Consider the following 24,514-nt stretch of genomic DNA (forward strand, 5'->3'; position numbering starts at 1 on the left):
AAAACACTGGTGGCACAAGGACAAATTTCCAAAGCCAGACTGTGACTATGTTCTCATAAACTCAGACGACTCCTCATCTGTCTGAGCACACCACTGTTCCCAAAGGACATTAGGACACGCTAAACTGTTGCTATCAATTCTATAAAATCAGGTGCTCTCTTGAAAGAGCAAAATAATAAAAATCACAGTTCAAAAGTTTAGATGTGACTGCAGCCTGGTGTGTGCTTTAATATTCGATCTAAGAGAGAAGCTAAGGTGGTTTTTTTTTTTTTTTTGTAAACTGAGAACACAAGAGAAGCCAGAGAATTTATAAGAATGATTGATAAGACCACTTGTTCCAAGTGGGGAAGTTCTAAATGTTTACAAAAACATCAAAACCATCCATAAAGAAGATGATAATATTCTCTTAAGAAGAGAAATACAGGACATAATCTGCAAGGCATTTGTTTGTGAAATAAAAGTCACTTAATATTATTACACTGATAATTTCAATACATAAATAGATATTAAAGGCTCAGTCATAATTTCACATATAAAAGAGGCAGCTCCCGAAAAACACTCCCTCTTTCTTAAGGTAGCCACAATGTCTGTTTTCCCTATCTGTTCATTTGTTCATCTCTACAAATGTGAAACTTTTGAATTTTGAATCCGCTCAAGCAAAATGGACAGGAACAAAAGGATCCTACCAGACTCGTAAAAATCAGGGGTGGGAGGGTGGGACTAAAGCCCCCAGCCCCCCACCAAAACCCAACAGAACCAGCAAAAGCCCCAGTGAGCTCCTGTTTCTAAACTCAGCTCTTGGTTCCCTCTAGCCCCGCTAGCCAGCCGGCCAGCAGCGCACGCGGTGGCTAACGAAGCAGAATACTTATTGGCTCATCAATAGCTCGGTCTAAACCGGCTACACTGACGTGCCCAGTAAAGAAATAAGGGCTGAGGGAAGGGAGCTATTGGGCAGTTCAGGTGAGAGAAAGCACAAAATGATTCCTCTCGGTCCTGCGGACTGAGAGGAATAGCTTTGCTTTCTGTAAAGAAGCAGTTTCGTGTGGCTCATCGAAGCGCTCTTGTTCAACCTTAGGAGGAATGGCATGTAACTCCAAGAGTGCAGTTCATATAAAAATGATGAACTCTCAGCTAGGAGAAGGTTAGAGAACAGGAGTTCATTTCTCTCTTTACATCCTTCTCTATGAGGACGTCTTGTTATGTACTTTTGGCTTCTTACCTGGAATGGTAATTTAAGTCTTATAAAAGCTACACACGAAGCAACATCCCAACTGAATTCATATTGCAGGAACGTAATACTATTACAGAAACTAGATTAACCCCACATAGAATTCCTTAATTAAATTCTGAGAAAATATTTTGATATCCCAGTACTGTAGTAATGTCCCTCAACTTTGTCAAGGGCTTGCTACCACTTCTCTAAGTTCTATGCATTTACCCTGTGCCTAGCATCTGTAGGCCTAGAATCACACCTTCACTTGTACCTATAACATGTTTTCCTTCCGTTTCCATTAAACCCCACACATTTATAAGAGGAAAAAATGAAGAACAAAAGCAGATTTGAAAGTGAACCACCAGGTGAGTTAGTAGAAACACAAATCTTGCAACAACTTGGCCAAAAAAAATGAATCTCCTGAAGAAATCAAGTAGGAACACATTTGTACTTGCATGTGTTTCCCAGTGAAGAAATAGTTACCTAAACTGTTACAAATTGCTGTGTAGCTATGTGATAGGAAAACTAAGAAGTCTTCAGTTCAATCACTTAATTTTTTCAATTTCTTTTCAACTGAATTCTATAACTGCATATAATATATATAACTGTATAGCTATACCAATGTTTAAGTAGGCAATTCAATTGTTTTAGATGTCAACAGAAGTGCAAAGGGAAAAGAGGCATAGTAGCTGAAACAGAAGAAGGATTCTGATTTTTGGCATAACTGGAGAATATATAAAAATGGTAGCCAAAAGGGACTTGGAACTGATACAGTTGCCCAGCTACTTTGCAAAAGGGCAACCACAAGCCCATTGTTACCTGACCCTTTTAAGTCACTTAATATTTCCTATGACAGTGGGAAGAAGCAGAAATTTGCTTTCCTGATTTTTTCTCCACCCTATTCTGTAGCCAACGTGGGAGCGGGAAAAAAAGGAAATTTCTAAATTTAGATAATAATCAGAATATGGACCTCTGTTTATAAATCTCACATATGGTACTCAGCAAAGTATATAGTATAAAAACAAGGCACCTTTTTTTAAGTACATATATGGTATAAAAACAAGACACCTACCTGACAACAAAGATATATGCCATATCAACTATACCCTCAGCTTGAAAACCAACCCAGGAAAACTGTATGTGAATATAAGACATGACTTATAATTATAGATAGAATCTGACCTATAATTTTACCTGCCTTGTTTAATCTTTTTATGTACAACAACTGTAGGAACAAGAATGCTCACAGGTGAAAGAAGAGGGAAATCACCATGAAAAATATTTATCTAATCTATTTTATTATTCTGTTTTTGCATGTATAATTGAAATACATTTGAAACGCCCTAGAGATTTGTCTTTGGGAATAGAGTTGCTTTGTTAAAATTTCCTCTTTGAGCTGGACTTGCCTTTTGAATCATTCACATCGAATTGCTCCCCTTTATTCACTCATGTTTATTTTACATCGTGTTTGAAAACTTAGCCCTGTGACCCTGGATGTGAAAGGATGTAAAAACAATCTGTATCCTTTACTTTTCTCTTCCGTACAGAACAACAAGTGACATGATGCTGACTCACTTGCCTGTTGTTGCTGTAGGCAAGCTAAGCCTGCTACCCGGGCGACTAAACCTTCAAGTCCCTGGCAGAAATCTGGGACAATAATTATATAAATATAGGACAGTGCCAAAATCAATCAAGAACAGCTTCTAAAGTGGAACAGTTGTCCAAAATACAATCGTCTTCTGGTTTCATTGGCTATTTAGTGAAAAAAAGACAAAAGAAAAACTAGCACAGCGGGGACACAAATTACTCTTGTACAGATCAGTATGGGCTTTATTATTATGATACATGGTGACATTGCTATGTTAAACCAGTAGTTTTCAAAAGTGATTTTTTGTGGCTTAGGACTTTCCTGTAGCACTACAATTCAAACAACAGCTGAGTAAAACTGATCAATGCATATGGAGATTTGTGGGGTAAGGAATAAGGGAGCTCATGGTTAGCTTTTTTTTTTCCCCAATAAATTTTAAATTTTTCATCTGGAAAATGAGAACAATAGTACTTACAGTAATATTTATAAAAGTTATATAAACAATAGTACAGAATAATCGCAGAGTACTTTGAAACCATGCATAGAAGGTTTGTAATATTGTAATTTTGTAATTGTAATTTTGATGCTTACATTCTATGGTTAGAAGCATGGCTTAAAGCAAAGAAAGGAATCGGATAACTAACGTAGAAGTAGTTCCCATACAGTTCTCTTTGCCATGAATTTCCTCCCATGGGTATTCATGCATATTCTAACTGACTTTTGTTCCTAGCATTTGAGTCTACGTCCAAATACGTACGCTCACACGCGTATGGTCTAAAGCCAAGCTGCACAGCCGCTGTGACAAATAACACAAATTTGACTTGACAAGAGGTGTATGGCATTACCTATGTAAGTACTATCTAGTCTTCCAATACAGATTTCCTAGAGGTAGCTATCCAGGGGAGCAATACACATTTCCGGGCAATTACACTACACATATGGACGTGTTTTTCTTTAAAATGAAAAGATAGGATCTTCTGCGTATCTCTGACCCTTTCTGCTCCACTCAGCCTCTGTTTCCCAAATCAGCCTGGGCTCTTTGTATTAACTTGTAATTATCTTTCTCTTTCAAGATTTATATTCAGTCTGTTTCTGGTTTTGAAAATGAAAATACTGTGTTTCATAGAAAGCTAACAGGCTGCTGTTTATTGGTGCACATAAAATAACAACCTATCTTTACTTTTATTTATAATTTTATATACTATTCCATTATTAAAAATAATGAGCGAAGATTATCTGCAGCATGATTGTTCAAGTTACTATACCAAACCTGCAACCCCCCCTTACACACGCAGATACTATCCCACTGTTCCAGGGAAGGCCATGCCGGAGCTTTTCCCAAAGAAAAAATACAGTAGTGTATATGAACAATTCAAATTGCCTTTTTGTCCTTACTGACTGAATCTCTAATTTATTCAGAAGAAGGACCCTCAATTGCCATTGCTGTTTACATGAAAACTGTACTTCACTGTAGCTGAAAAATGTTTATATTTTTATTTCCATAAAAGATGCTTTCTTTCTCGCATTATTAAATTTAGGATCATATTTACAGCTTTTATTTTAAGTTCATGGTCATATTTACAGTTTTCAATTTATCTGTTACAGTTCAGAAGTCTGAAATATTTTTAGGATCCTTTCTTCTGTGCAGTGAAAACACACGGGACTTGGAGTGAATTTAAACCCCTTGCCATGTGTCTGTTTTTACTATGGTCAGCCTCTCTATAGGTTAGATTTATTGTTTAATTAGGTAGAAAATTACAAAACACAAGTGAAATGTCATAATAGAAAATCCTGATGACCATGATTTGAAGGAAAGATCATAAACGAAGCCCTCCCCTGCATTTAATTCTTGGAATAACCAGGAGTCTGGTCATTTAACTCAGGAGTCGGCGCCATTCACAAACAAGTTCCTAATGAATTGCATTGCTCAAATGGTAATTGTTTCTCTGCTTGGTGGTGTATGATCATCAACACCTGTGTGCCGTGGGAGCTGTAAAAGCCGTTCTGTTTGCTATGGAAACCTTAAACTGGGAACAAGGAAGGCGCGGAAGTGCTTTCTGTACCTCTGCACTGGGGACAAGAGTCACAAGATGCTCAAATGAAGAGACCAAGGAAAGAGAACAAACCTGCCAAGAGCTCACACTGAACCATGTGAGTGTGTATTTATACACGCATTTTTCTTTAATTATTTCTGCTTTTAGCACTACTCCAGCTTAAACAGAAAGTGAGTACGGACAAGCTTCTGTAATTTGAAAGGCTATCGATGTACTTCTTGTAGAGCACAAATAACTATGAGCTTGATTAAAAAAGAACAAGGGAAAACCACGGTACAGAATAAATCACTTGATAAGTGACAGTTGTCAAGATCTCCCCTGTACTAAACAGAATTATAAACAAGATGATATTTTTAGAAAAACAGAAATCCAGAAGTCTTAAATATGCACCTTAAATAGCTATATAATACAGAAAGGAATGACTCCATTTATACAATGAGCTGAATAAACTTCTTGAACCCAAAACTCTCGAAGTTTTTAAGTGTTTAGAGCCATAATCAAACTTCGGGGCTCTGAAATATTGCTGAATAGTAACTAAAAATCATAACTGCCTTGAACCCCAAATACTTCTCTTATTATTCTAGTACTTCAAAGTTTTATATAAATTAATGATAATTGAATCTCAGGTTCATGGTCTGGTACCTCACTGTCCCCTTAGAGGAGCTATTACCACGGTGATAAGATTGCTTAAATTAAGCTGTCTTTTTCCACAGTACTTGGCTCATTGCCAGTGCAGTGAAGGGAGATTTCAGTCCATTCAGCACAGCATTAACCTTACTGCCAACACTGCTAAATGGGTTAGAGGAACTAGAAAGAAATTTGATTTGAAAAAGGAAGGAACAAGCAAATATGTAAAATACTGAAGCACAAAACACGACTGAGAAAAAAACCCACTTGGAAACAAAATCAAAATTAGCTAAGTTTTGACATTTAGACAGAAAATTTAAAAATTCTAATGCTTGGGTAATCTAAATGCAAAACTTTACTCAAAATAAGCTTGCCCAATGGTCTATCCATAAGGGAACTGTAAGACTATAGGGAGGATCAAAAATAACGTCAGGCAAAAAATCCCTATTTAACATCTAGGTTTTTCTTCATATTTGGGAATTTGACTGAAGTGGGAAAATAAATAGTAAACGCCAGGAAAAAAAAAACCCACAACAAAAACCAACAGAAAAGCAAGATATGGAAACAAATACTGAGTCAACTAACAGGGCACAGAAAATGAAAAACACTCCTTTGAATTGTCAGGGTTTAATACACACTCCATAAAAAGGAGTAAGCTATGTTCAGATAGGGCTGTCAGAGATAATGACAATGTATTACACTGTAAATCATAAGATTTGAAACATTAGAGGAAAGTATCTGTGAAACCTGAAAAAACAATTATTTTAGCGGAGAAGAAGGGAATAGGCAATAGGTTGCAAGTACTTTATTCTGGGGGAGCAGAAAAAATCAATTTATGTAAGAGCCCAATAACATTATCCTAAAAAAGGCAATCAATGTTTCCTGTGTTTTTATGTGGTGTGAGAGATCCTCGCAGTCTTTTTCTGGCAATACTTCCAAATTATTTTTCTGTGTGACAATGAAATTACTGCATGTTCATAAGTCATTTTAATAATGACTACGGGGTTGTTTTTTTTTTTTCCAAAACTGTGCGTGCAGGCATACAGAACGAGCCGGCAGTTGCATGTCCAGGCAGACTACAGCACGGAAGGCAGCAACACTGTCAGTTGGCAGTTTGAGCTGTCGCACCTCCTACAGGTAAAGCTCTTCTCCAATTTCTTCATCAACAGCTATTCTATGACAAGTCCTCTGATTTTTCAAGGTGTTCTTAATTCTTATTTTCATTTGGGTTGCTTATAATCAGAACAACTGCCAGTTACAGAACTGGCGTTGGCAATGACATACATCTAGACTCTTATTTTTGGCTTTGCCAAAAGCTTGCGTGAATTTGAACAAGTAATTTCACCTTTCCAAGACAGTCTCCTCATTAAACAGTCGGGCTAGTAAGCTGGGTCCTGACAAAACTGTTTTGCGGATTAGTCCATGCCTATAACACCTCCAGATAAAGCACAAACCCAAATTTCTGATTTGCCCTTTTCTATAAAAATATAACGAAGTTTTACTCCACCAAACACCTTGCAGAACGCATACCTCAGTATACGTTCTTACTGCAGCCCTTTACGGTCTCACCTAGGGTTTCAAATCCTAATTACATAAGAATACATGTTTAATCAGAATATCGCCAACATTTTCAGAACTACAGAATTTTCTTTTACATAAATAGGACACATTATCATTATGAGCAGACTGGTAAACTTGCTTCATTTCTGACTGTCCAGAGTGAACAGGATTTACAGCCACACGATTAGTTCCAGGAAATCTTTTCCTGTCTGAAAATTCTCTAATACTACATGGCTGCAGATAAACCATGCAAACACATGGGCTGTTTAGGGATTAACAGGAGATACAGTTGGAAGAAAAGCCGAACATGTGCATTCTGATTTTTCCCTAGTTATTACAGTAGGGAATACATTACTAAGTCTTCTTTTTGATTGCAAATGTTCCAAATTAAAAAAAAAAAAATCTGCTTAGACATATTAGGTATGTACATATTAGGGAGATTTGGTACTATTAAAGATTTAGCACAGAAACACAGCTGCCATTGACATGGTTCTCTTTATTTTTGTAGGATTATTTTTAACGGGCAGCTAAACATTAATGGAGAAGGAAAGCAAGAGAATCCAGACATTAGGCCAAAGTATCTGCTCGATTCTAGCGAACTCATTCCCTGTTAAAGGAAGAAAAACCAAGCTGCAAGCCCGTCTTTTTCTCTAAGGCTGTGTTGTGTACTATAGACTTCTGGGAAGTGGTGTTCACAATGTTTTTTAATACAATGTCCCCCTGCTATATCACTTGTCTGCGCGTAAGCTGCAGATACATCTTGGCAAACAGTCTCACAGATTCTACTTTCAGATTATATCGCCTTTCAGGCAGCTTCAAGAGAGGCTGCAGCTAGCGACCAGAGGGTGCACGAAATCAGCTGAAGCAACCACTGAAGGGCACGAATGAGGAAAATTCCCAGACTTTGTGAATCGCTAACGTGTAGCCCACAGTATGTTTTCCAGTCTGAATTCCTAATGCACTGCACAGCCCTTTTGTCGGTATCCAATTATATAATTATAGATATAACTGCCTATCCATGTATTTGTCCTTTATGAGGAGTCTCAAATTTGCAAAAATCATAAGAAAACAGAAAAATTAAACGGAACTCAAGAGAGACTTAAAATTGCAAAGTATTTTCCCCAGTGAGGTCTGATGAAAATATAGTGAAAGGGAGAGGCTAAACAAGATCTACCAAACTGTTAATTGAAGAGAAACAAAAGGTATTTAATGGGTACAGAAGGCCCGGGGATCGGCCTTATATGCAGCAGAAGGTATAGATATATAAGCTTGTTACACCAGAAATGACAGAGATTTATCTTTATAAAGATTGTGTAAACAGAAGCTTCTAGCTCCAGAAGGACTAGCTGAACTAAAATTTTGTTTATGTTCACTTTTGGAGAGGAGTTTCCATCTTTCTTGATTCGTTTTGTGATTTGTCCTTAAGACAAATAAGAAAAGGTTTATTTCACAATGAATCATCTTATTCTTCAATCCCAACTTAACAGCCTTTCAAGAAAGAAAAACTTAATTTGATACTTCTGATTAGCGACAGTTAAATGTTTAAAGATGTATATGAAAATTAAGTTTTGTAATAAAATAAGAAAAACTTCTTACAAAAGAATAAAATGTATGTTTCAGTGATTAATTGTGATAACTGGCCCTTGGATATAGGTGTATTAAAAAGAAAACGTTTCTATGCATAATACTTTATATTCTCTGGATCGGATTAGTTGGATGTCAGACATTCATCTGTTTCCCCAAACACAACTTTCCCAGAGAGCCACGCACTTTACATGTTTTAAAATGCCAAAACCCAAAGGAAACCCTAGTCTAAACATCTTGGTGCTCTGCTCACAATGAAGAGGAACAAGGTTGTAGAAAAACAAGGGCTTGTTTTAAGCATCAAGTCAGAAAACACAGCTGTAAGTTGAAAGCCATCAAATTAGCTAACACTTGTCAGGAACAAAAAAAAGCTTATTATAGCCAAAGCAGCAGAGCAAACTGCACTTACCTCTGTGGCAGAACTTTGGGTACTGAAACACAGGTTTGCTGAATACAGAATGTATTTGCTTTCAATTACTTTTCAGAGTAGACTATTTGTGTAAATTGTGAATGACCCTGCAGCTGAAGCCTGCCCTCCCCAGCTCCCAGCAGGAAGGCGCTCCGTGCTCGACGCTCATCTTGCGCCTGTATCATTTCTCCATTACCAAATGATTACCAAATTATATTCTTTGTGTATATATGCAATAAAGCATTTAAATACACATTGAGGAAAATATTATTTTAGCATTATTTCCTGTCTTTTCTTATCCACAGGAAAGCTATTGGCTGATTCCAGAAGTGGCAGAGTACACCCATTAAACAAAGCTTCTATCTGCTGACTGCAAAATGGCCCTGGGAGAACGCGGGAGGGGAAGACGAGTACACAAGCGCAAATCCTGCCTGCAGAAAACTCTGAAATACCTATGTAATCTACACACCATAAGGAAATCAACGTCTCCAAAACTTTGCAAAACACGTGTATTTATGAACGTTAATGATCTAGATGCACCAATAAGGCCTCACATGGCTACACGACGTCGCCCCAAATCAAAATGCACCGGCGTGTCCTGAACCACACACGTGTAGTTCCCCATCACCATTTCATGTCAACATCACGCCTCCTCCCCATTTTTTTAATTTGTTTTTTTAACACTTGAGATATGTTGTGTACAACAGGTTGGTCTGTACCTGGTTTCCAGCGGTATGTTGCTGTTCAAGACCCAGCTGTTATGGAGATGCACCGAATCCTGCGTGCTGGTGGGGGGAGTCGGGGCAGCAGGACTGGGCTGGCTGCGGGTGGTCATTGATCTTCTCTGGAGAGAATCGGCGGTTGGAGGTGGTTTCCTGGCGCAGGTGCACGCGTGCGGTGGTGGAGGCGGCGGCGGGAGGGGTCTGAAGGTGAACTGGTTGTGTGGGCTACCTGGCATATCTGAAACAAGAAAGAAAAGGGAAAGAAACCCACGGAGGGTTGTTATTTTAAAAGGATCAAGAGAGCACGAGCACAATATAATATTTATTGGGATTAAAGCACTGTGCTTTGTCACGTTGCTAACCCAGTTGCCTGTAAAATGTTGTTGCAACATATGAAATAATTGATATTCCCCATTTCAGTGGTGTATTAAGACACAGACACACTCCGTCCAGCACTGTAGTTCAGTAGTTCAACAAAAAAAAACCAAAAAAGAAAAAGGAAAAAAAAAAAGAAGATATAACATTCACTTAATTTGTCATAGGATTTTTTTGGGAGAAGGGTAAAGAACAAATAAATCAAGTTGACACTGAATTGCAGCACAGATACCAACTGATTTCATGTGGTATAAATCTCATTTAAGAACGTCTGTGAAAGAAAGTGACACAGTATGACAATTAGTCTTGCGCTTCAAATCAAGAGAGAAAATAATTGAATAATTCCTGCCACCTAACAAACACCTTTCATAAACCAAGCTTAACACGTTTCTACGAGTCTGTTACTGCATTTGTTAGACAAGAGCTGGGAAAAGGCGCTCCTAAAGGCTGTCTGAAGCACTAATGATCCACATACCCAGAGAAAAGGTTCTGTGGCAGCTAAAGGCGGATGAGCTGGTGTGGAGCTCCCAGCCCCAGACCAGGCTCTGAAGGAGATGGAGTGAAAGATGTGCGTGGTGGGTACCCAAGGCCCTGCCACCTCTGCCACCTCTGCCCTGGGGACCCTCAGAGAGGGTCCTGCCCTGCGCTATCACTGCTGCACGGCTCCATGGTGGCTCAGCCTGTGCCACTGAGCTTGAATCCTCCTGCAAAAGACAACGAAGATACAAACATCGTGTAGCCATAGTTTGAAGGGACAATAAAATCTTGGTTTCTCTACTTCCCACAAGAGTGTGCGAAGGCTCTCAGTACAGCAAGAAATGCAGGTATGGAGAACTGAGGCAAGAAATTCCTTTTTAAAGCAACAATAACAAATCCTTTGCAAAGACGATGCTAATAAAAACTGCTGCCAGACTGGGTGAACTGTGAAGCTGTAAACCTGAAACTCTTCCAGCTAATTTACCTCAGCGTCTAACACGGCTTTGTCCCATTTCTATACTCCCCCTCACTCCCCCTTTTACCTTAGCAGACGTCCAGTTAAATTTGCACAGAACCAGCTGGAGCGGAGCTCTGATGAACCTGCAAAAATTCCCTGCAAGGAACTGTTGTTGCCATCCATTTACCACACACGCTTTCTTTAAATTATGACATGATGTGTCTTCAAGGTGAAAGATGAAAGAGTGCCCCTTCCCTTCTTGGAACAGCTTGTGGAAAAAAAGCACTTTTTGCTCTGTGACAGTCACAATTTACCCCAACCGGAGAAACAAGGTTGTTTAGTGCTCCACATAAGCTTTTCTATGCTGCGGTAAGCAAAGCTGTCACGGATTTGGCCCAGGCTTAATCCTTTTAATTTCATTGATCTTTTATCAAGGCAGCATTCTTACAGTTGCATTAAGGTTTACACTGTAATATTAGTTTGCATATACCAGAAAAGCATTTCTAAGCATATTAGAAAATTGGAGACCTCAGTAAATTAAATCACTGGAGTCAACAGTCCAGAGCTCTGAAATAATCTGCTAAGGCACTTTCATATAATAATTAATCTCAGTAAATCCTGTATCCTGCTATTTTAGAATTGAAAGCTACCCAAATTTTGGACATAATATTTGATGTCCAGCATCCTCAAGTACTTGATCAATGACATTCCCGTACTTAGTAGTATCAATCTTAAATCCATTCTACAGAAAATTTGCAGGATTATTATACATCCTATAATTTGCATGACAAGTCATTTTAATGGCTGCGCCACTGTCCTGTTCGAAAATTGCTGATCTTTGCCAGGACACGCAGTTAGACTCTACAAGGTACATGAAAAGCTACGCAGTAAATGCTGAGCAGCCAAGGTGATGGGTTCTCTAAGTAAATGGGAAATAAAAAATGTATCAGCTATATGGCAACGCATCTTTTAGTTCCTTTTTTCCCCTTTCATCTGTACTGTCCCTATCCTGTCAATAGCACGCAATTATCTGACAAATAGTTTAGTTTGTTCCATGCAATAGACTGGTTCTGCTTTGTGAACCATAAAGTATTTCTGGTGGGTACGGAACCTTATATATCCCAGTGCAATTTATCACAACACATTAATGCATCAGATTTCCGGAGGGATTCCTTTTTAATTATCACACTTGTCACCCATTCGTCCAGCTACTGGCATCACAGAAAACCTCACATCAGATTCTGAAGTATTTTTGTGATTTAAAGACAAGTCTTCTGCATCAGACCTTCACTTCAGTGAAGCAATGCAAATTCATTATGCTGCGAATCAGCTTGACTTCCCAATTAGTTTTTACAGACTTTCTAATTTGGCAAAGTTATTTTTATTTTGCTTGAAACCAAGTCTACATCTCATTAACTTTATTTTGGTACCACAAAAAATGTTGGTTGGGATATAAAGCAGCATTATATCTAAATATGCATGTTTACGATTCTGCAGGACTCTGAGTAAACAGTAGACTCTGTAAAATAACTTAATGCAAAATCTTTTAAATACCTAAAACGTGACATTACACAAGATAATTTGTCTAAAGCCAACAAGATTTCAAAATGCATGGGAGTGATATAGAAATTAGCTTAGCTATGAATTTTTATTCTGTTGCTGTTGTTCAGCATAATGCCATCCATAACAACTCCTGTTTTTATTTTTAATGGTCGCTAATGATGTTCAGATTTTAATTTTGTTTTACATCAAAAAGTCTATGTATGATATGCAAATACAGCCTTGTTTGTTTTCAATGTGTTCACCGACATAAGTTTGCATTCATCTAAAAATGAAACTATAAAACATGATTTCAGCTCAAAATTTACATTTACAATAATTTGCTTCAAATCAGATTTTCATCTGAGCGTCCCAGCCAGAAGAGATGCTCTTGGCCCTCACTATTGGCCTTCTCAGCTGCACTTGCATTTAGCCATATTTTTTTTTTTTTAAAGACAGAAGGGGCTGTTTAGAAAACATCTGAACTCTTTCTCCTGCGAATTCATGATTTTTAAATAGCGCTCTCATCTCCGCAAAGCACATCTAGAACTGTGATGTTTCCTGAAAAGATCTATATAACATTCTGCTGCTTTGTTGTATAGTTGTATATTGGATCTGCTTTGTTTCACTCTAACTCGCACACTCCCCCATCCACTCCACAAACTCTACTCAAACTTCTTTCTCCCACCTTTTCTTATTTTATTTCTTTTTAGGGGTTTTGCTTTCATTCTTCAATAACAATGTTAATTTGTTTAGCTTTTTCATTTTGAGACATTTCCCAAACTCCACGCACTCACTCCAAAAGAGAAACCGCTGTATTGATGCTAGCTATAAAGAAGAAAAACTTTCCTTGTAATTCTGCTAGTTTGAAGGATTTCTACTTGCTCTCCTTTCTTTGAGGTTTGAAAGAAGGAGTTCTGCTTTTGTCCGAAGTTTCTTCTTCTTTGGTTCTGACCCGCTCTTTTGGATGGCCCTTGATCAGTACTGGACACGCTCTGCCCCGTGGCAGTTGTACAAGGGAGCCTGGCATCCATCAGTTATGGAGCACACACCTCAGCAGCTCCTCTTCAGCTGCCAAGTTCTGCTACTACTGCTTTTTCCTTCAGGAGATGCAATAATTCAGACCTTGCTTTCTTACTAGGCCTCTGCTCTTCTGAAAGTGGAAAGTTAATTAACTTAGATGCTCCCCTTACTCTGCCATGTTGGTTGAGTGCTGTCATTCCGCTCAAAACTTACTGGAGGCACAGACCGATGGACAAGAGTGGCATTAACATAACCTGATTTTCCTTAAGAGTCCGGCTAAAATGCTTTTGTAATCATAAACGTGTAGCTAAATTGCTTTATAGACTGACAAAAAAAGAAATAAGCAGCTTTATCAACTAGTTAGCACCTGATTAACAATTAGTTTCGAAAATAAGCCAGGCCTTTGCTGAAGTATTTTCCTAACAGTTTTGAAGTATACCTTACAATACTTTTTGGATCTACATAGAAAGAAGGGGTAATTGAACTGTTTTATCATTTACTGACAAGACTACAATAGCCTGTATCATTACTAAGCGAAGTATATCAGAGAGAATATATTAAAAAGTAATGAACCTTATAAGGTTTGCATCCAACCCACAGTGCTTTTGAGATATTTTAATTTTTCCAGTTCCTAAATTCATTATTTATTGGTATGTTTGGATTTTTTCTTATTTTCAACTAGACACATCTCAGCTGAGTATGAATTAGCTTGCAGTCTGTTATTTAATGAACAAAATAGCAACATATGTTCAGAGAGCTTAGTTCACTTTTATTTAAAAGTTCTACAGCTATACTACTGCTCAGTTACAAACCAATCTGTAATTTTTTCTCAAGCAGAGATGAAGGAGCATAACGCTATTTATCAAAACAGAGCCTTGGAATAGGTAACTCTGCATTATGAGGAAGGTGTGTCTGACACCATCTAACAGAAGGGCAGGATTATGCCCAGAGCACTGCGCCCAACTTATATAAATGGGCACTGAAGAAGTGGAGAAGATTCAGTGCAGGGGAGACAGAGAATCTGAATGGCTAGAGCTAAAAAGCATAGAATAAAAATTCTCAATTTTACAATGAGATTTTGGCTCTGGGTCAAAGAAGACAAACTAAGAATTAGATGTAGGTGCCACCATTGCAGAGTGCTGGCTCTGCTACCTGTTAATATACTCACTTACGTTGTGTAAGACTCTACACCCTTTCCTTTCATTCTAAATTTAAAATTATTCTTTTTCTATGTATGCACCAATAACCTCACTAAGCCCTTAATTATTTTTTGCCTCTCTCTGAATTCCTTTTATTTTTGCTGTCACGTATTTTGAGAAAAGGTGAATATGAAAAAAAATTGCGCATGAAATTGCTCTATTGATGTATAAATTTATGTTGTGTTTCAATAATTTACACTTGCCCCTTCTGATGTAGCTCAACATTTAGTTGGCCTACCTTACTTGCAAAATCCTTTGCTTTGCAAACTGTGTCAGAACCCTGGGATATAAAAGTCTCTAACCAGTACCTTTAATACCAATTTACCTTTAGAATATTGTTTTGCTAGGTATAATTTTTTTCTCAGCCTCACTACACAGTAGATCTTCCAGAATATAAAAGATCAAACATCTCTAAAGAATTCTGCAAACCATATGGTTTTATGCAAAACAAAGTTTATAATGTAATAAAAGCTTCTAAACTAAAGGTCACGCAGACTCAGAGTTTACATACTAAGTAAAAGAGATTTCGAGCCCTCCAGAGCCCAATCCTGCTTCCCGCCACAGCCGACTCGCGCCCACAGCGCTCTGAGCTCACCCCCGCGGCAGCAGATTTCCCTTGGTGAGCAGGTTGGGATGGCCGGAACAGACTGAGGGAGGGACCAGTTAAACACTGGGGATCATCAAAGGGCTCTGGGCACTTTATTTATCAGTACAGGTGTGCCCTCAAATAGCCAAGTATATAATTTCCTACCATACTGCCACTCTAAGAGTAGAATGAATCTGATGTATCATCATTTAGGCTGGCCTGAAAACACAGCACTTCACTTCCAAAGAAAAATTAACAGAGATCTTACACCATGTACTTTGAATGGTGTCAGTGAGCACAAAATACAGCTGGATTTACATTATAGTAATGTAATGATGTCAAACAAATGATGTATAATACTTAAACAGTCCAATGTGTTCATACGGATGCCACTAAATGTTTCCTTTATGTTCTCAACATCACATATGTTCAATTCCCTTGAATTCCTTACAATTATACACACACACACAGACACGATAACAGCTTCTAAGTCATAATTTGTGGATCATTTTAGCAAAAAAAGATTTGGTATAATAAGAATTCTAATAACCTAATCCTAACAGAAACTTAGTTCTCCTTCGGCATTTCCAAGTTTAGCCATATTTAAAAAATGAAGTATGATGGAAATACAACTCTCTTTAAAACACAAGTAACATTTACATTGTATATTGTATAGTCTAACTACATAGGAAAAAAATCTGTTCTGCATATAAGCTACAAAGACAGTACGGACTTCTTACGATGGCTGTGTAGCACTTCCTTTTCTGTTTTTACATTAACATCAAACCTTGTACTGCAAGACCTGAGTGACTATATTTTGTGAACACTTGTAATGGACCTCATTCTAGGAAACTTTACAAAAACATAATTACCCAGTTTTGAACACCAGACTAAAAAGGAACAACAGGAGCATCACCAGCAGGTCTCTCTTTAAAACACTGTTGCTTTTACAGAAGTGTATGTTTTATGTTTCTTTAATTCTGTTTAATACAATCTCTTGTGAAATAGTGCTAAAATCAGCTAGAATTCCTTCTGGAAGGGATATTTATTTAGGTAGACTAATATGAGCCTGGGATTTTCCCATTATTTTAATGAACTTTTTTGGTCCATTTATAACAAACAAATGCTGGATTATTTACAGTCTACTAGAAAATCTTCACAAAGTAGACTAGTAGACTTACAGTCTACTAGAAAATCTTCACAAATCAAATAGTATAAATGGACTTCATTACCTGCATATGATATTAAGTATCAATGCCTTAAAACTTCTAGCAGTAGAGAGCATAAGGAATTTTCGTTAGCAGGACTTTTGTATTTGCAATTTTTTTTTGCCATCACCATTGCACGTCAGGATGGTAACACTGCTGGGCTCTATTTCTGGTAAAACAACAACTAGGGGCATGGTAAAAGTAAAAAAAATACTGAAGAACTCATAGTGTTGTGGAAAAGAAATCAGGAAAAGGTGTCTCAGCAGCGTCTGCAAACAAACTGTTTCTTGACTCAGTTGCAGGAAGATGTGGGAGAATTTTTCAGGCAAAAGAAGGGACGTTAGAACTCCTCCGAGCAGGAAAGGCAGTGCTTTATCACTAGGGAACCATCACACGGCCACCCTTTCCAACCGGCTGATAGGATGCATTTAATAATATTCTGCCTTTCAAGATTCAAAAAGTTCTGGCAACTGTCATCTTTGTACTGTACAGTTAACTTGTCAACTTTACTTCTTGCAATAAGACTGATATACTCTCCTTTTTAGGTGTGTGTGGGGCAGTGTTTTTGCTTTTCCTGATGATAGAAATGTTAATATACTCAAACCAAAAGAAGGGCTTGTGGGCCCAAAGCTATCTATATTTTTCTCCAGCTGTATGTGCAATGAAAGCCATTACCTTTCCTGACAAACTTTGCCTCACTTAGAGGCACTCATATCTGTAGACCATTAGAGCTACGACAGCACTACTCCTCCTTAATTAACTCCATCACTCAGTGTTTTAACCTGGGAGCCTGATTGCTGAAGCAGAATAATTTTGGACATAAACGCTGCGCTACAAGACGCCGCTGTCTGTGCTGTAGTTTGTAACCAGAAATGAGTTTCAGGTTATAATGCTGCGTACTGTGGATAAGATGCAAGTTTTAAAAGTTATCATGCAGAAGCACCTGACAATATAAACACACCGACGCGTGTGCATATAAAATAAACACTGCCAAAGGGGAGTGAAGAGCTAGAGCTCCTGAGATGCTTTTATTCCGCTGAACTGTCTGAGTTACAGCTTTGTTCTGTAGTACTTCTTCATATAGAGTGCCAATGGTATTTAGCAGCTATGTATAATAGTTACGTGAAAACATTATTCCATTTATGTGAAATGCTCATCACATTTACGTCAATTAATATGACAAATTCAGAATGAAACTATCCTACTCCCTCCCTTCTGTCTCTTTCGTTGCAGGTGGTACATCCATCAGACTCTCTGAAACACCCACCCAGTGGAGCCAGCACACCTCTTAAATCACTCCAGTCCGTTCCAGCACAAGACAGGCCCAGTGGCGGTTCGGTCACAGAGCTCAAGGACAGAACGTGAAGGGAGAAGAAAAGCAGCCCTCCAATAATGATGGAGACGGAGGGAACAACCTAAACAACCAGCTCAGGCTTCCAGGGGTTTGTTTAGCAGATCAAGCCACCGCTGGTATAATTAACATCCCACGGCATTCAAAGGCCAGAAGCGGAGACTGACAGCTCCCAGCCAGCTTAAAGGTGGTATTTCAGGAGAACGTGTAATTCCTGCCATTACTTGAAAGTGGTGGGTTCAGTCAACATCAGGAGTTGTAACTCCTCTCAGTGGCAACTCACAGGCAACAGGACAATCACTGTTCTAAAACTCCGATCAAAGCGGGAGAGATTACAGCTTACAGAGTAAGCCTGTCGTCCAGGTTTACAAAAGCCAGGCAGTTACAAGTAGCCTGGCAGCAAATTTTGATGACCTCAGAGGTGAGCAGGTTTTGATTAAAGAGCAGTTTATGATTGGTAAAATAGGTTGCGAGCAGCCACGGCTGTAAAAATTAATGTTTCCCCACTTATTGATGGTTTTCGGCAGAGTGATATATATTCAAGTTTTGGCCTTCGTGTCATTAAATTCATTAGCTGTAAGGGCTTTCTAAAAGGGATCTATGGGTAATGGAATCAGCAACTATAAATCATACCGAAATACACTGTGCATTTAGCCCAGTAGTTCAGTGGAAATACCATGAATATGGACATATTAAGCCACTTTGTCACCAGCCTCTCTCCAGTGGATGATAACCTTCCTGGCCTGCCTCGTACCTGCTTCATCTGTGTTCCTGTTACTTTGCAACACTTTTAGGAAAAAAGACTGCCTGAGGCCATGTCCTGTTACAGGCCCAAATAACGTAAAACCCTGCAGCATTCAAGCTCAGTGCACAGCCATGGCTGAGGTAAAGACTCTTCCATTGCTTGATATGAACATCTTTACATATATTTCCAGTGACTGTTATTTGAATATAGGGAGCATTCAAAAAAATTAGTTCATTTCTCTGTGGTTATATAGTGACTTGTGGAGGGGCAGAAAAAGCTGTCAAATGTATGCAAATATTAAACATGTGTAGAGTTTAATGGTGACTGTAACTCAAATTCATCAAAATAATACTAATGTAGCATTGGTTTATAAATAAATACTAAGAAATATTTTTCTTAACAGAAGACTGCATCTAGATTTTGTGTTAACACTGTAGCCAGTTAAATTGATTGCAATGTCTCTAAGAGTACTGCATAAAGGCATAGGGCTCAACATCACATTCAGCTGGAGGAGACAGAGGAGCACAACGCACAGTCACCACACTGAAATAATCTAAATATTACTTTCAATCATGGTATTTTTTTTTTTAAGTAGATTTGCGCATTTTATAGAAAAGTTTACTTCTAGACTGTTTTCCTGCCTTCCCAGGGAAGAGGTGTAGTGGTGCAGCGACGGCCCAGGGGGACCGTAGAAGCTCTGGGGCCATCTGGGTGGCTTTGCTCTACAGGAGTGGAGAAGCAGAAGACAGGTTGCTCAAAGCTGGCTGTTCACAACAAATATCCCTTGACCTACAAAGTTCAACCAGAATTCACCATCAATCACTGGGCTCCATCTGATTATAAATCTGTATCCCCTGTTCTGGCTCTGTAGAAATGATTTCTGCTGTATTGTCCGAAATTTAATTTGAAAGTGATTCTTCTTTCTCTGTAGACTGTATGGGGTAGCACAGTTGTTTCTTGCTACAATTTTCTGCTAGCTATTTTGGATAATCAGAGAGACAGCTTTATACAGAAGCATGCTACCGACCAATAAAATGAATGGCTTTTGGGGAAACCGATAATGCTTTTATCTGTCTCTTCCTGAATGACTGTATATACATTCCGACTGGTTATATAAATTAGGAACATGATCCATTAGTCTTCCTGAAGTCAAGGAGAGACTTCCGCTTCATCTTAGTGGAGGTTAGTTTTAAACACAGTTGATGAACTGACAAGCAGCAAGTATGTGTGCTTATTACTGGTCAAGAAATATAGTTGACAGCTTTTTTTTTAAAAAAAAATCAAAGTACACATGTCCCCTCCTATCCTACCCTCTCCTCAGAGTAGTCTGACCTACAAAATAATTTGCAATTAATACATAAATTACAGTAGGATAGATTTCTCTCAACAGCCTTACTAGTTCCCTGTTGATCAGGGTAGAGGGCTCACAGGAAACCATTCTGTTTCCTTCAACTTCACTTATATTCTACTTCACAAACTTTAGTTGACAGATTTCTTCAAGAAGAGCTCTTTAAGACAAATTACAATTTCAAAACACATATTGTCCTTTTGAACTTTCGCTTTAGAAGAAAAAGAAATTTTTAAATAGAGAATTATTTTAAACTATCATTTAATTCTTTATTTAAACAGAGAATTATTGTTTTAAATTAGAGATTTTTTTTTTATTAAAAACCCAAGAAGCATGGTAACTTAGTGGTAGGATAGTTAACATCAATTTATTCTGGGTAACCCTTAGAAGTATATGGTATTATTTAAGAAGGAGGTTGCATGCAATTGTCAGACAGCATAACAGAAAGTGATTTGTCACTCACCAAATGATTTAACATAGTATCTAAATTGCACTAAATTAGTTAAAGGCTATACCTCAGCGTAGAATTAGCTGACTGACTACCTCTGCCTTTTATCCCTAGAGGTAGTTAATAAGTTCCTGTCCCTCTCAACCTACTCCACAAGTAAAAGAAATACCTATACAAAAAAGATCTATTCCTGCCATTGATATTTGTTAACATTTTATTTAGGAATGTTGACGCTTCTCCTATAGTACTGAGCTCGCTGGGAGGAAAGACAATGGTACATGTGTAACTGATGGTAAACAACAAATCGATTATTTTTTCAAGAAAAGAAAAACTCCTGTAGGAACAAAATAACAACACAGAAACAGCTAATGTAATGCCTGAAAATGAACATAACAGCCCAGGCACAAACCCACAGGTTTTAGGTTAGTCTCTCTAATGCATATTTAGGCATTTACAAGCAAGCGTGTCGATTTTCTGAAGTACCCACACGCTTCTACCGCTCCACTGGACTGGGGCTTGTGGCCTGGTTCCTCAGAACTATTTAAGACTTTTAAGTCCACTCTGCATTTTATTATTAGGAGCCCTGCACTCTTAAACACCTTTGAAGATCTGAGCAGAGCATCTACCGAGTGCCAATAGGGTCACTTCTGCACGATCTGGTTCAGATCCCTAACTTCAGGCAGGAAGGTTTGATGGCTCCTCCCGCTATTCTTGCTCAACTTGCAAAAGCTGCAATTCAAAATTAACAAAATTAACACAGATTACATCATTTTACAGCATTAATAGGTTATAGAAGTTCTTTGTGACCATATCCTCAGTTCACCTCACAACCCATTTCTACGGTGCATTTCGCTCAAAGCTTATCTATATACAGTTATTTAAACTCTGTAAATAAGACACGCATTTTTGAATATTACTAGAAATTACATCTATAAAATATCGAATAGAACCTTCAAAACAAATGCATAAAGAAGTATCAAGGGAAACATACTTTTTCATATGAATCTAACCAACAAAGTATTTTAATGAGTGCACATCTATTAAGAGAATTCTCAGGATACTGTAATTATTATTCATTTTCTAGAATTGTTTCACCATGAAGGTTTATGCTACTATGGGGACTTTAATGTTTATGTTTTGTGACGGCTGCGTTGACTATTAAAAAGCAATTTGGCTGACATTTTAAGTCTTTTGTTGCCAGTTTTAATTGGATTGTTCACCAAGCATCAACTCCCCCGTTAACTGCAAAAATTACAGGCCAACGTCAGTTTATAGTAATGACTGTTTAATGATTTTATCCTGTCAGTATGCCAGCTTCATATGGATGCATGCATGATTAGTTTCATATCAAGACCTGTAATTAAATAATTGAATCCTAAACAAAAGAGAATATCAAACAGGAGCACATCCTTAATAAAGACTTCAAGATTTATCAAGGTACTCATTGCAAATTAAAAAATAATTAATGTTTTGAGGTCAAACAGTGCAAGAGTTGGTTTTAAGGGAAAAAGTTCTCTGCACCTTTTGCTACAGAAGACATTTCCCTTTAAGTGATGCAAAGTTTGAGAGCTCACGGCAGTGAGCCTTTGCTTACCATTCTTAAAATTGACTCAAAATTATTCAGAACTCATTATTAGCTATTTTTGTTTGCTTTCCAGACGAGGTAAAGCTGCTTTTATAATAATAATTATAAGATATAAAAATAATTATACCTCAACTGAAACTTACAGTACTTATAATCAAAGAACAAGAAGCCCACTAACTTCTCAGAAATTCAGATTCTTGAAAGAAAACCGATTATTATTCTTTGTTCAGCTCTGAATCCTATGCCAAACTCCTACATGTTTCAGAATTTCAAACAGAGCAAAAAATGACTTTTAGAAGATAACTCTTTGAAAGTGTGAAATATCCATGAAAATAAAGCCAGAAACAAAGACTCCCAAAGCAGGGCCAGCACTGCAAAAGCTGCGAGTGCCTCCTCATCTTGCTCCAACAGCGTTCAAGAAGCTGGGGGCTTCTGGGACAATTTCACATCTTATGGTTTTGGCCGTCCGACATGTATGGTAACTTTCTGTAGGCAGTTAAACTCTTGAATTTTGAAAATAATGTGGTACTTCACACATTTTGACACTTAGAAAGTCCAGGGAAAAGAATTACTACCAAGGGTTTTCACTGACTTATTAATGAGCACATCTGCACTATAAAATTTGGGATAGGGTGTCTCTGTAAACTGAGCTGCTAGGTTTATGGATTCCCATTAAACTTAGACCTTAAAGGTCAAATACCAGACTTTATTGTATAATGCATTCTGTAAGTATTCAGGCAAATTTCAGCAATTTATAGCAACTTAGAAGAACTTATGTTCATCTGTTTTCAGGCTTGACTTTTATAGACTATAGTCATCTACTAGAAAATATTAACCTACTGGAAAGTCAATAGATTTTCGAGGTTGCTTCATTTTTATGTACAAAAAACTTATGCCTTGCAGAATCATTCATTTTCCTTTTATCGCCAGGATGATGGCTTAAAACCTGTTCTGACCAAACTTTTGAGCAGATGGCTTTATTTGAAAGATTTAGGGGTAAATTAAGGGCCCATCTCTTTTCACTGTTACAACAGCATGATATGGGATTAACTCCATTGATTTCAATTACATTATTCCGCCTTGGGTTGCTAGATGTAACCACAGAAGCTAACAGTCCAACTTTGATGATAGGGCATATCCATTTTTTATATATTTAGAACCAGAAAATTTGTCACTTCAAAATATCAGCTGTGGAACACCGCACGATTCCGTTCCAGAAATGGGGTTTATGTATTTGTGATTTAGAAAGGGATAAACCACTGAACCAGTAGAATACAGGTTGGCACAAACTTCTTTTGATTTGTAAAATAAGAAGGTCCAGCAGATATATGTGAATGGACCATACATCAGCAGATGAAAATTCACTTCGACAAATGCAAGGTACCTCAAATTGATTGCTGAGATCTAAATTAACTCCAAGTACTCAGAAAATGGACCTGTGTATGTCTGTAAACAGCTCAATGAAAACCGCTTTTCTATGTGCAGCTTTAGTAAAAGAATGTAACAGCATGGAAAATAAAGCAAATTGGACAGAAAGTAAAAAGGCAAATAGTGTTAAATCATTACATACACATCATGTGGAATATTTTGTTCCATTCTTGGCTTTTTTTTTTGTCCCAGAGCAATTTAGCGAAAATAGAAAGGATTTTACAAACGGATGACTAGATTAGCAATGTGAAAAACCACTACGTGAGGAGACACGAAACAGATTGTGTAGTTTAAAAAGAAGCACGATGTAAATGATAGAGAAACAACATAATGAACTCAATAGGTAAGCAATTATTTCCCCTCACAATAAAAGTAGAGTGAATCACTAAATGAAACTGTTAGGCGAGAAATTTAAAACTGATAAAAGGGAATACCCTGGGGTGTTTTTTCTTTTTTTCTTTTTAACAACACATTTAATCTAGAAACTTGTTGCTACAAACTATTGAGATAAGGAGGCTGCAAATATTTTATGTATAAAATTCTAGATAGATAATTATTCATCCACATAGAGTAAGCAGGCAATATACACACAAACATAAGTGTACCAAAGTAAAAAACGTGTATAAAAAAGGAAGTATTTTTATGCATAAAAGTATATAATACACATATGTATATATATACTCAAAAATCTCCACTGAATTCAAATCCCAGTGGAGAGAATAAAAGTTAGACTGGTATTTGCTCAGTTTATTTACAAAGCTAAATTTTTATCATCTTGAAGGATTTCATTTCACGTACGTTAATACAACAGCACGGAGCACAGCTGCACTCACTGCTTGCTTCCTGCTCCAGCCAGAGAACCTCAACCAGTTCCAGCCGTTGGTGAACTTACTCCTACGTGATCTGGACAGCCCTGGGTTAGTCAGAAGACATTTGGGGAAAACAAGACAACTATGTAATTTACACAGGCAACTGATGAAACAAGTTT

At 37.7% G+C, this 24,514-nt stretch overlaps 1 protein-coding gene across 1 annotated transcript in view; it reads right to left on the minus strand.

Moving 5' to 3' along the window:
- The window catches only part of TENM1 (teneurin transmembrane protein 1), a 246,047-nt gene that overhangs the window by 149,124 nt on the left and 72,409 nt on the right, over nt 1-24,514 (minus strand). The window contains exon 3 of the mRNA XM_009889346.1: nt 9,755-9,995. Coding sequence (XP_009887648.1) covers nt 9,755-9,995 — 241 coding nt within the window. The remainder of the gene's footprint in view (nt 1-9,754; nt 9,996-24,514) is intronic.

This window comes from Charadrius vociferus, unplaced genomic scaffold, assembly GCF_000708025.1.
Source record: "Charadrius vociferus isolate BGI_N301 unplaced genomic scaffold, ASM70802v2 scaffold7, whole genome shotgun sequence".
Lineage (NCBI taxonomy): Eukaryota > Metazoa > Chordata > Aves > Charadriiformes > Charadriidae > Charadrius > Charadrius vociferus.